Raw genomic sequence first — 10,720 nt, forward strand, 5'->3', positions numbered from 1 at the left:
GAGAAAGCAAAGTACATTTATTTATTTAAGTCATCATTTTAAATGATTTATTTTTCTAATGCATATAATACAAAAATATCATGAAATTTCTGCTATATTAATTCCCAATAACTCTCGTATGGATTCCCAGTTTGACTTGGCAACAACTCGTGCACGTTTAGCACCATGATCCAAAACCATTTTTAATTTCACCTCATCTTTTCGAATGTTAAGATATTTTTCTCTTATTGGAGACAATTGTTCTATCACAGCATCAGCAACGAGTGACTTGTATTTACCAGTGTCCATATTACATGCAAGAGAACATGCCTTCTCTGGGGTAATGTCACACATTCCGCAATGAATCTATTAAAAAACATGATAACTATCACCTAGTTTAAGGCTGCGTTGTGGCAAAATGGTAAGCGAGCCACTTCTAACCCAGAGGTAATGGGTTCCAGGCTGTTTACTGCTACCATTTTGTAGGCATATGTGTCTTTGGGCAAGACACTTAAAGGCAATTGCTCCAACCGTGTGGTCATTAACCGGTTCTCTGAATTATCAACCATAAAAAAAATTTTTAAAAAAGTGTCAATTCTGGCATGGCGCCAGTTGTGAGTAATTAATGTATAAGCAATACATATGCTATGGTAAAAAAATTACAAATAATCAGACATCAAATATTTTTTTTTTTAAACTTTGTTAATTGTTATAAAAAAATATACAAATAGTCCTAAAAACAGCAAAAAAAATCAGCTAACATACCAGTATAAATGCAAACTCTGTAAACATATATAAATACCTGGATAAGGTTTGAAACACCCGGTCTATTTTCAGGATCATAAGTTACTTGAGAAGTAGAATCAGTTACAGCTCGTTTGATTTTTGAACGAATTTCCGAATCTGTGTCGGTTAATTCTATTCTTCCATTAATACTTGGTGAAGATTTGCTCATTTTAACGCGAGGGTCACGAAAATCTCTGATGCGAGCAAAAGTTGGATCTGTAAAGAGAAGTGAAAATATTAATAACTTTATTTGTCTCTTTGATTACAGTAGTGAAGATTTAAAAATATTTTAAACGAAAAGGCAGGATATAGCAACAAAACAACAGTTGGCAAAACATGCTTACAGTTAAAAATTAATTTTCATTTAATTGAAAGAAAATAAGCGTGGTCGCTACACCTAGCAGAAAACAAGCCATTTGCATGCCTCTAGAGTCTAGACCATAGGATACAGGTTCAAGGCTAGATGCTGCCACCATAGCAGGCACGTCTTTGGGCAAGATTCTTGAAATTTGCGCAAAGTAATTGTTCTAATCTTATGGGTTGTCCAAATTATCAGCAATACAGAAAAAAATTGTCAGCCATATGAAGAATAAATCCTTCAAAAATAATCAACCACCAAATGACATATGTGGTAACTCAAAAGTAGGCAAAGGTGTGTGAAACAAAGAAACAGAACACCCATGTTATACAACTGTTATTGCCCTGTCAAACAAGATTAAATAAGCGTAGTTTATTGACTAAAAATAAAGATTGCAAAAAATAAAATAAAAAATACTGTAATATTACAACACATACAAGTTATAAATATGCACAGAAGAAGCATTTACTTGATATCATTTGTGTTTCTGGAAAGAAGTTTCCATGCATGCGATTAAATGATTTTGCGAACTCGTTTGTAAGCACAAGGTGGATTGCTTGGTCTTCACCTGAAACATTTAAAGGAATAATAATAACAACTTTATTTGTCTCTTTTAATTACGGCAGCGAAGATTTAGAAATATTTTAAACGAAAAGACAGGATATAGCAACAAAAAACAGCTGCTAAAACATGCTTACAGTTAAAAAAAACATTAACATTTAGTTGGAAGAAAATAAGAGCGGTCGCTAACCTAGGTAATTTGTTAGTTTCAGTTATGGACAGACCAAACAATGGCTGTATTGTTAGGGTTTCCTAGGATGACATGTCTTTTTGAGACAGAATGACATCATGTGTTTTAGCTGTTCAGCACCGCCAGTAAGACACTTTAAAAAGGTTTTACCCTGAGTTTTAATGTTTGATAAATATTACTGTATTTGTCAATGTCCCCCAAGATTTGAGTGCAAAATTTAAAAAAACCTTACTTTTAATTGGTATATACTACATAGACACCCTAATTCAGTTCACAATTGTTTTTTCTACTTCTGCATCATGGTACTACCTGCAGGAACATGCGTCGCTTTGTACAGAAGAATATCAGCTGTTTGTAAAACAGGATAAGTATATCTTCCTATATGACCCCCTCCATCTATACTCGACTCTAATTTTTCCTGCAATCAATTGTTTGGAATTATGAGTTATGATTCATAATCATATAAAAATTAGTTTAATGTGTCCGATTTTGTGCCAGTTTACAAGTTACCAAGTATGTTACTTTGTAAGGGGATATTTTTGGGGGAGTTTTTCATTTTTTTAAATGTGGCTAATAATTTGGACAACCCGTTAGTGACCACTGGGTTTGAGCAATTGTCGTTAAGTGTCTTGTCCAAGGACACATACGCCCATAATGGTAGCAGTGAGCCTTGAACCCATTACCTCTTTTTTATGTTAAAAGTGTCACCATGACAAAGTGGTTAAAACACTCGCATTGTCACTAAAGGCTATTTCCATAGTTGTATCTGTTAACATTAAGGGAATGTCTTGGTCAAAACCTTTACTGTTTATTGCTCCAACCCAGTGGTCACTAATGAATTGTCCAAACTACCAGCCACACATAAAAAAAATTAAACAATCGCCAATAAAGTTATACATGATGTAAGTGAGCAGAAGTAAGCGAGCACAAGGTATATGAAACAACATCCCTGTTAAGTGGTAAATAGATCAATTAGGTTCATTCATTCAACTTAAGCGGTAATCATTATAAGCTTATGTGGCTAGGACGACTTGATGGTTATAACAATGATGTCTTATTGTGCGTCTGCCTCAAGCCTGTGCTTGCAATGTAACTTGAAACTTTGTGGATATTGTGGGTTACTTTTTATTAATTTGTGTCTGGCAAACTAGTCAGCATATTGGTAAGAGCTTCAAGCATAATGGTAGAAGTGGGTAATAACTTTCTTCAGTTTTTAGGTATTCACTCAAACTTAAACCACAGCAAGTCACCAGATTTACAGATTGACATACTATAATAGCAATATGCATATACGCTATGTAACTCCATGTCAGCAATGAGAGTAACAACTATCATTAAGTCACTCACAATTGCCAACACCCTTACAGGTTAAAATATTCAATTATAATTCATATATTGCACATTAGCAGGTTTCAATAACATAGATATCATATTCATACTGCTCATGTTACGTTATAACAAGTTAACACCTATTTTAAGTTATTCATTTTCGCTTGGACATTGAGTTATTATAACACCAATGTTTAGAATAGAATAGAATCTGCTTAAAATTACCACATGCGCCATTTAGTAGTTATTCATTTACTGTATAATTTATACACTTTACGAATAATTTAATATGGTAGGCACTCTAAATTTTGCCAAAAATAAAAACGTTGCCCATATATTACCTTCCAGTTAGGCAAATGTCTAAATTTATTTATATTTTTTTAACAAGACACCCCAGCTTTTGAAAAAGCATTTGCAAAAAAATAAAACAAAAACGTTGCACATATATTTTACCTTCCATTGAGGCAAATGTTTGAGTCGATTGACGGGCACAATACACCCAATCACCCATGATAACTGTGTGTGTTCAGGTACAGATGATTGCTGATATAACACTGTTGTGTCAGGATCAACACCGCATGCAAGTAAGCAAGCCGTAATGTTAAATATGCTGTCTTGCATGAAGTCTCTACTCTGGCAAAATATAATACTTAAGTTTTAATATCAAATAATAACGTTTTTTTTGTCTCTTCGATTACGATGGTGAAGATTTAGAAATAGTTTAAACTAAAATAAGGATATAGCAACAAAACAACAGTCGTTAAAACAAGCTTACAGTTTAAAACATATTAACATTTAGTTGTAAGAAAATAAGCGTAGTTGCTACACCTAGATTAGATAGAAAAAGCACCAAGAAAGAAATAGTATTAGACTATTAGTTGTTTGTGAGTAATGTATCAAACGTTAATATATATCAGTGCTTTTCAACGGATGTGCAAAATTTGCCAGGGGTGCACCAGAACAAAAGGGTATACAAGGGTGCATCACAAACTTCAACAATTTCCAGCAACATTATTTGGTTTTGAACATTTTTAGCAAATTTAGTCACTTTTCTAGTTTTCTTTTTATATGAATTCTATATCTTATATCACTGGGAATTGTGAAACATAATTCATTTTACTTTAAAGCAATCAGGGGTGCATGAGTTCGTCGCAACAACTTTAGGGGTTCACCAACCCAAAAAAGGTTGAGAAGCACTGATATATATAACTCAAAATATTACAAGCTACTTTACTATTCCAGATATTAAATGTTAATACTCTCTCAAACTGTACATTCTTTAAAATTTTACTGTCAAACCATCACTAAAAAATTTAAAAATGAGACGTATATATTTATTACTACAGATTAATATAAAATATACAGAAAAATTTACTAAGAATTATTCAATAAAAATATCATAAAATCACATACCTTAGGAATAGTTAGTGAGTGTAGATCTACAATGCTGTAATAAATATCATCAGATTCATCTTGTAATTCCACCCAATGTTTTAGTGCTCCGAGGTAGTTTCCGATGTGGGGAATCCCCGTTGGTTGGATACCAGAAAATATGACACGTTTTTCTTTGATGATCTGTATATAGTATGCTTATGTTTAAATGGTACTTAAACAAAGTGGAACACATTCAAGGGCAATTGCTTGTGATGAAAAATATTCTTTTAAAACCATCAGCCTATGCAAAGTAGTTAGTTTGTCTTTAACCCAGAGGTAATGAATTCAAGGCTTACCGCTGCTACCATTGTAGGTGTATATTTTATTGGGCACTTAACGGCAATTGCTCCAACCCAGTGGTCACTTATGGGTTATTAAAATTATTAGCCATACAGAAAATATACCACAAAAATTATCATTCAAAAAGTAACATACAGTATGTAACTCAAAAACTGAAACAAGGTGTAAGAAACAGAACACCCGTGTTATAAAGACTGACATTTTGAAGAACGCGAGAATAAAACAAGTTACACTCATTCAATAACTTAAAAACGTGTAAACTATTAAACCGAAACATAATGGTATATATCGGTTTTAAACCACTAACAATTCGAACTTTTTGGTTTAAGTGAAATATATTAACTGTTAACAATGTAGCAATTAACAACTATTGCATTTAAATAAGCATAAGCATACTCAACAAAATAACTCATTTCATTTAAAATATTTTTTATCTTTGCATTCGTAATTGAAGAGAATAATAAAAGTTATTTTTATTATAATTTATTTAACCTGTTCTGCTTTCGTGTGAACTTGGTTGGAGAAATACTTGGAAAGAAACTTGTTTTTAGGGTATGCACAAAATAAACAACAAAGTGAAGATAGATTTCTCATAATTATAACATTACCAGCTACAATAAGCTACCTATTGTTAGCGCTGGGGAAAGATACGAAATATTAAGCAAGCTGCAATACAATAAATACAGTAATCATAAACGACAATTTTTTCCAATGACATTTAATTTAACTGATTTTAATAAATTATTAATATTATAAAGGAAACAACAGCAATTGTTTATACAATTAAAACGTTTTTTTAAAACAAGAGTTTAACTGGATTTATTTATTTTTTAGTGTCTGATTGTCTTGAAAAAAGTTTCCAGTAGCAAATATGGCGAACTATATATAGTAGGGTGGGGAAAATAGGACACCTTTAGCACATAATATCCAAATATGCTAATCGGGTTTTAAACAATTACAATGATCTGTTGGAGTCGTGGGCATATAGTTTTAAGATTCTTTGATTATTCTTTGTTTTGTACCAAATGGGACAAGAAAATAGAATGAAAAAGTGTCCCATCTCCTCCCACCCTACTATAAGTTAATATAATCAAAAAGATCCAATTGTTGTGGAACAGGAATCCATTTACTTAAAAAAAACATCACAGTTTTCCCTTGTCTTGTGGATCAATTAAAGCAGAATATTTTAAAAGACCCGCAACGTCAGATGTTCGCAACTTAAATTTTTCAGATAAAACTTCAGCTGTCCAATCATTTGGGTCAAGTTTATGGTTATGAAGAATATCTACCAATGTTTGTATTTCGGCCAAACCTCTTGGTATTTCAGTTGGTTCATTAGACTGGAAGAGAAATTTCCCTTTTATTGGTAATTTTTCTGTCAACTCTTTAGGCCTCTCATGGCTGTGTTGATCAGAAGTAAACTTGGAAATATCTGAATAAATAAATATAAAACACAAATGACATATACACTGACACTGTTGCTGACAGCCATATCTCAAATGTGTTTATGCACTGTTATAAACTGCCTAGAAACATTTTAATATTAAAAATATACCACGTTGCAGGGCTGTACATTCATTGTAACTGTGTGTAGTGCCCACTTGAGTACAAGTGATATAGCTTTAAAAGCATGTTGATTAAATTAGACATTATGCAACTTTTATTTTACAACTTAGTTTTAGGTTTTGTTCTATTTAACATGTGCTGGTTATTTAGAGTAATATTTATGAGTAAAAATACCTAAACATATTTTTTCAATAATTACCTGAAGCATCCGAAGTAACTTTAACTTGGGATAGTTTTGAAATAAACTTGTCGTCAACTTCTAAAGTAGCTTTTAAATATTTCTTTGAACTTTCAATTTCCTCTGTAAACAAATGAACATAATTGAAAGCAACTTGTTTTATCCTTGCGTCGCCGGAAAACGACAGTGGTTATAACACGGGTGTTCTGTTTTATAAACCTCATGCCAGCTTACAAGTTACCATGTAATTATATGTTACTTTGTTGGTGATTATTTTGGAGGGGAACTTTTTATTTTCATGTATAGCTAATAATTTGGACAATCCATTAGTGACTACTGGGTTGGAGCAATTGCCGATAAGTGTTTTGCCCAAGGATACATATGCCAACTCCCACAATGGTAACAAGGATGAGCATTGAACCTATTACCTCGGGGTTGGGGGCAGACGCGGTAACAACTTTGGCACCTTAGCTGTAACATACATGTGTCTAACGTAGACAGGCCCATATGTAAGTTGTAATTCAAGTTGTAAGTTTATTATTAATAGTTTAAAAAGCACAAGTGATACCTATAAAACTTAAAACCAATTTTTAATGATGTATTTAAATATAATATAAAATATAATGTAATAGATAAATAAAAAAGTAGGGGGGCAATGACAGTCAATTTAACAGTGGTATTTTGTTTTATACATTTATAGTAAAGTTTACATTTTAAATCAAAACCTCAATGCCTATTCATATTTTGATGTACAAGAATATATATAGGCGATGCATAGAACATGATATCAAACTAGCCAAACAAATTCTTACCTTCTGTAAACTTTCTGTTTGGTAAATTCATGGGTGCTCGTTTAGGATTGGTTTTATGTTCTTCAATAACTTTTTGTGCCCTTTCCATAGCTCTGTATTGCTGCAATGGTTTCTTTGCCTTTACTTGGGCTTGCTTACCAAGAAACTTTCCGATATCTGCAAATTTTCTAAAAAATCCCATGATCAACTACAAAAATTAACGTAAACTATATCTTCAAATTCTCAAATTGAAACATTTTGAAAACATGCAACAAAATTAAGGGAAATCCCCTAACGGACCCCTATAAGTTGTTGGGCACGTAGTTCACTTTTAAAGCTTGATGCGAATTGTGTCGAAATACATGTACATAGGTTAATGCACTATATGTATTTATGTATTTTTTTCTTTATAGATATTACAATCTATACGTATTAAGTGAAATTTATATTCCATTCAAGAAGCGTTAAATTTTAAGATAGTTTTATAGTCGGATGGGGAAAGATGGGAAAGCTTTTTCTTTTTTTCTCGTCCAATTTGGTAGTATACAAAGAACATTCAAAGAAATATAAACTCGCATCCTCACGATTCCCATAGACCGTTGGTTATTGTTTAAAACACAATCAGGACATTTGGATAGGCCATGTGTGTTAAAGGTGTCCAGTCTCCCCCCCACCCTACTATATTTGAATATTGTTTAAGAAATGCAAATGCGGTATTATGCAAATGAAAGCAAAGCAGCCGTACCAACATAATACGTCAACGGAAATAATGTCATAGCGAGAGACAGGTGCGCCTACGCATGTGACCGTATCCTGATTTGTTAATAGTAATTGCTGTTCTGTTCATTGTTTTGTTTAGTTTGAATGATAAAGATGTTCATTAAAGTTTTAAAAGTTCATAAAGTGTTTATAGTTTATAAAGTGTTTATAGTTTGTAAAGCTTTTTTGTGTCCAATGCCTACTAGTAGAAACGTGTATGCAGCTACCATGTATATGCAGCTAACGTTAGGTTCTGACCAAAATATAATTGATTACAAATTATTGTATACCTTAAATTGGTCGTCGCAAACATCTTCTTACGGTAAATCGTTGTGTGTGCGATTAAGGACACTGTTAAACTGTTCGCATTTACAAATGCTTAGAAAGGTGTATATTATACATTATTACGCGTGCCAACTTTGAATAAAGAGACTGAGCAGTAATTAAACCATCTATACATTAAAATTATGTACGTGATACAGATCACCTTGATAAAACTTGAATGCTGTTGTTGCCACAATGGATGAACTCAATCTTACATCTGCCATTAAAGAATACGAAGCGTTAGTCAGTTTCAATCGGATACCTGATTATACTGTTGAGAGTCAAACTCCAACCAAAGCATCAGGTTTTACTTATTTCATTAGTTATAGTAGGTTAGGGTACTTAATACATTTTTACTTAATTTTTTTTTTCGCATATTATAGTAAATGAAGAATATTAAAAGTAATACAAAACCATATTCCCGTTCTCCAAAAGATCGTTAATTGTTCCAAACACGAGGAGTTAACGGTATCCCATCTTACCCCGCAGTTTTTTTATAGTAACAATTTCTGTCAGTGAGTCTGTCTTTTTTAATTTTAAAAATTGTGAACCTTATTTTCAAAGGCGAAATTGCAAAGAACAAACGATGTGTGGCGTTGATTATATCGAACACTAGCAGTGCCAGAAATGTAGGGAAGTTTGGAACAACCATTACTGAGCATTGGATGTTGTTTCCAGAGGAAATTGAACGTGCGGTTGAAAGTACTGTGCAATCAGGTACATTATTAAGTTTTTCCAGGTTAGTTGCATGTATATAACTTATACTTTACCCTCGCGTGCCCCGAAAACGACAGTCCTTATAACACGGGTGTTTCAAACACCTCGTGCCAACTTAGGAGTTACCAAGTATGTTACTTAGTGGGTGATTGTTTTGTGGATTTTTTAATTTTTTATTGTTAAACTATGGCGTAAGTATATAAGTAAATACAAGTGTGCCCGTTAAGCGGTGTTTTCACTTATACATTTGATTCACTCAGCCGAACTATAAGTTCTGTATAAATTCAAAGAATCCGGTTTAAAACCCGCAAAAAATCTACAAATGCGTTAAAAGAATTATTAATTCTGGTACTCGACGGTGGTATTCCTAATAAACGTGGTTTACAATACACTATCCAGGAGAGTAGCCTATTTATACGAGATTGTAAACAAAGAATTCTTGCACCGTTAACTAAAGATTTTTTCTTCTTTACGCACATTGTATAGACTGCTGCTTGAGCATATAAACGATTGCTCACATGCATTTTTGGTATTTCGTATAAATACAGGCACTATGGTACATAATATATTTGGACAAAATAACCTACCAGATTTATAAAGCTAGCACACTTGTTATACTGTAAGACAGGCATGTTATAACCCTAAATAATCCGCCATGAGAGAATAAGTATATCAGTTACGATGGTAACGTTACCTCTAATTATTTTTTGCAGTAGTTTGCGACACAGAGTATGTTGTCACCGTTGAGTTGTGTTCCTTTAAAGACCTTCAAGCAACTGTCGAAATAAAATCAGTGGACGTTATGGAAAAGTTAATGGCATCGGTGAGGGACAACACAACGAATATAAACCAGGAGTTAAAGAAAGTTGGTTACGAAGCTGAAGTTAAAGTTCAAATTTTAGACAATTAATAAAAATAAGCAGAACCCGAAAATGTACAAAATTAATATTGTTATATTGTGGTACTGGGGGGTAAAATGGGACACCTTTAGCACAGAATATGCAAATACAGTATCCTGATTGTGTTTGAAACATTTAACAACGCTAGTCATTTAGCAAGCACTTTTTTTACCGGTTTAATATTTCGTGTCATTCGTGTTATAATAATAAATACAATGATTCGGCATAGTGTCGAAATACACGGTAATAGTTCAATATATATATGTAAAAAAACAGAAGGCTGACAGTTTGTTTACCTGTTATCTCTGGGGTGGACTATTCTGATAAAGACAAACTTTTAGACCTGTAATTGGTCCAGATATTGATAGGCCATCCCGTAGGCTAAGGCTGTTATAATACCGTACGCGATATCATTCTTGGAATGTAATTTGCCATTTGTTACAACACAGATAGGTATAGAGATTGAACTAACGCAGGTACTATGCACCGAAACCTCAAGGACAATTTATGGCTGGCTTTTATATGCATATGGCGGGGTCTTATGGATAA

At 33.0% G+C, this 10,720-nt stretch overlaps 3 protein-coding genes across 4 annotated transcripts; 1 reads left to right on the top strand and 2 right to left on the bottom strand.

Annotated features, from left to right (window-relative positions):
• On the bottom strand, positions 1 to 5,571 carry LOC149734608 (tryptophan--tRNA ligase, mitochondrial-like). The gene is made up of 7 exons (XM_089880000.1): positions 5,430 to 5,571; positions 4,617 to 4,778; positions 3,657 to 3,836; positions 2,184 to 2,292; positions 1,593 to 1,691; positions 782 to 981; positions 1 to 345 (listed from the first exon to the last, which is right to left on the bottom strand). The coding sequence occupies exons 1-7, from the start codon at positions 5,529 to 5,531 to the stop codon at positions 79 to 81; spliced, it is 1,119 nt and encodes a 372-aa protein (XP_089736126.1). The 5' UTR covers positions 5,532 to 5,571; the 3' UTR covers positions 1 to 78.
• Positions 5,572 to 5,574: 3 nt separating this feature from the next.
• Positions 5,575 to 7,768, bottom strand: LOC149734609 (NADH dehydrogenase [ubiquinone] 1 alpha subcomplex assembly factor 4-like). The gene is made up of 3 exons (XM_089880001.1): positions 7,494 to 7,768; positions 6,703 to 6,804; positions 5,575 to 6,369 (listed from the first exon to the last, which is right to left on the bottom strand). Exons 1-3 carry the CDS (start codon positions 7,672 to 7,674, stop codon positions 6,080 to 6,082), a joined length of 573 nt encoding a protein of 190 aa, XP_089736127.1. The 5' UTR covers positions 7,675 to 7,768; the 3' UTR covers positions 5,575 to 6,079.
• Positions 7,769 to 8,429: 661 nt separating this feature from the next.
• LOC149734610 (uncharacterized) lies at positions 8,430 to 10,418 on the top strand. Of its 2 annotated transcripts, none has more exons than XM_089880003.1 (3): positions 8,430 to 8,859; positions 9,120 to 9,272; positions 9,989 to 10,418. In XM_089880003.1, the coding sequence occupies exons 1-3, from the start codon at positions 8,751 to 8,753 to the stop codon at positions 10,180 to 10,182; spliced, it is 456 nt and encodes a 151-aa protein (XP_089736129.1). In that variant the 5' UTR covers positions 8,430 to 8,750; the 3' UTR covers positions 10,183 to 10,418. The 2 variants fall into 2 exon arrangements, with proteins under 2 accessions (XP_089736129.1, XP_089736128.1); XM_089880002.1 differs by having other exon boundaries at positions 8,596 to 8,859; positions 9,986 to 10,418.
• Positions 10,419 to 10,720: the final 302 nt, after the last annotated feature.

Source organism: Ciona robusta, chromosome 6 (assembly GCF_009617815.1).
Source record: "Ciona robusta chromosome 6, ASM961781v2".
NCBI lineage: Eukaryota > Metazoa > Chordata > Ascidiacea > Phlebobranchia > Cionidae > Ciona > Ciona robusta.

What these genes read in the sequence shown, in the direction of transcription:
- LOC149734609 (XM_089880001.1), bottom strand. Translation starts at nt 7,674, where the DNA reads ATGGGATTTTTTAGAAAATTTGCAGATATCGGAAAGTTTCTTGGTAAG. An exon ending in AAACAGAAAGTTTACAGAAG is followed by an intron (nt 6,805 to 7,493) that starts GTAAGAATTTGT and finishes ATTTGTTTACAG; the next exon opens with AGGAAATTGAAAGTTCAAAG. An exon ending in AGTTACTTCGGATGCTTCAG is followed by an intron (nt 6,370 to 6,702) that starts GTAATTATTGAA and finishes TTATTTATTCAG; the next exon opens with ATATTTCCAAGTTTACTTCT.
- LOC149734610 (XM_089880002.1), top strand. Translation starts at nt 8,751, where the DNA reads ATGGATGAACTCAATCTTACATCTGCCATTAAAGAATACGAAGCGTTA. An exon ending in AACTCCAACCAAAGCATCAG is followed by an intron (nt 8,860 to 9,119) that starts GTTTTACTTATT and finishes TTATTTTCAAAG; the next exon opens with GCGAAATTGCAAAGAACAAA. An exon ending in TGAAAGTACTGTGCAATCAG is followed by an intron (nt 9,273 to 9,985) that starts GTACATTATTAA and finishes TATTTTTTGCAG; the next exon opens with TAGTTTGCGACACAGAGTAT.
- LOC149734608 (XM_089880000.1), bottom strand. Translation starts at nt 5,531, where the DNA reads ATGAGAAATCTATCTTCACTTTGTTGTTTATTTTGTGCATACCCTAAA. An exon ending in ACTCACTAACTATTCCTAAG is followed by an intron (nt 3,837 to 4,616) that starts GTATGTGATTTT and finishes ATATTTTGCCAG; the next exon opens with AGTAGAGACTTCATGCAAGA. An exon ending in GTGTTTCAAACCTTATCCAG is followed by an intron (nt 346 to 781) that starts GTATTTATATAT and finishes GTTTTTTAATAG; the next exon opens with ATTCATTGCGGAATGTGTGA.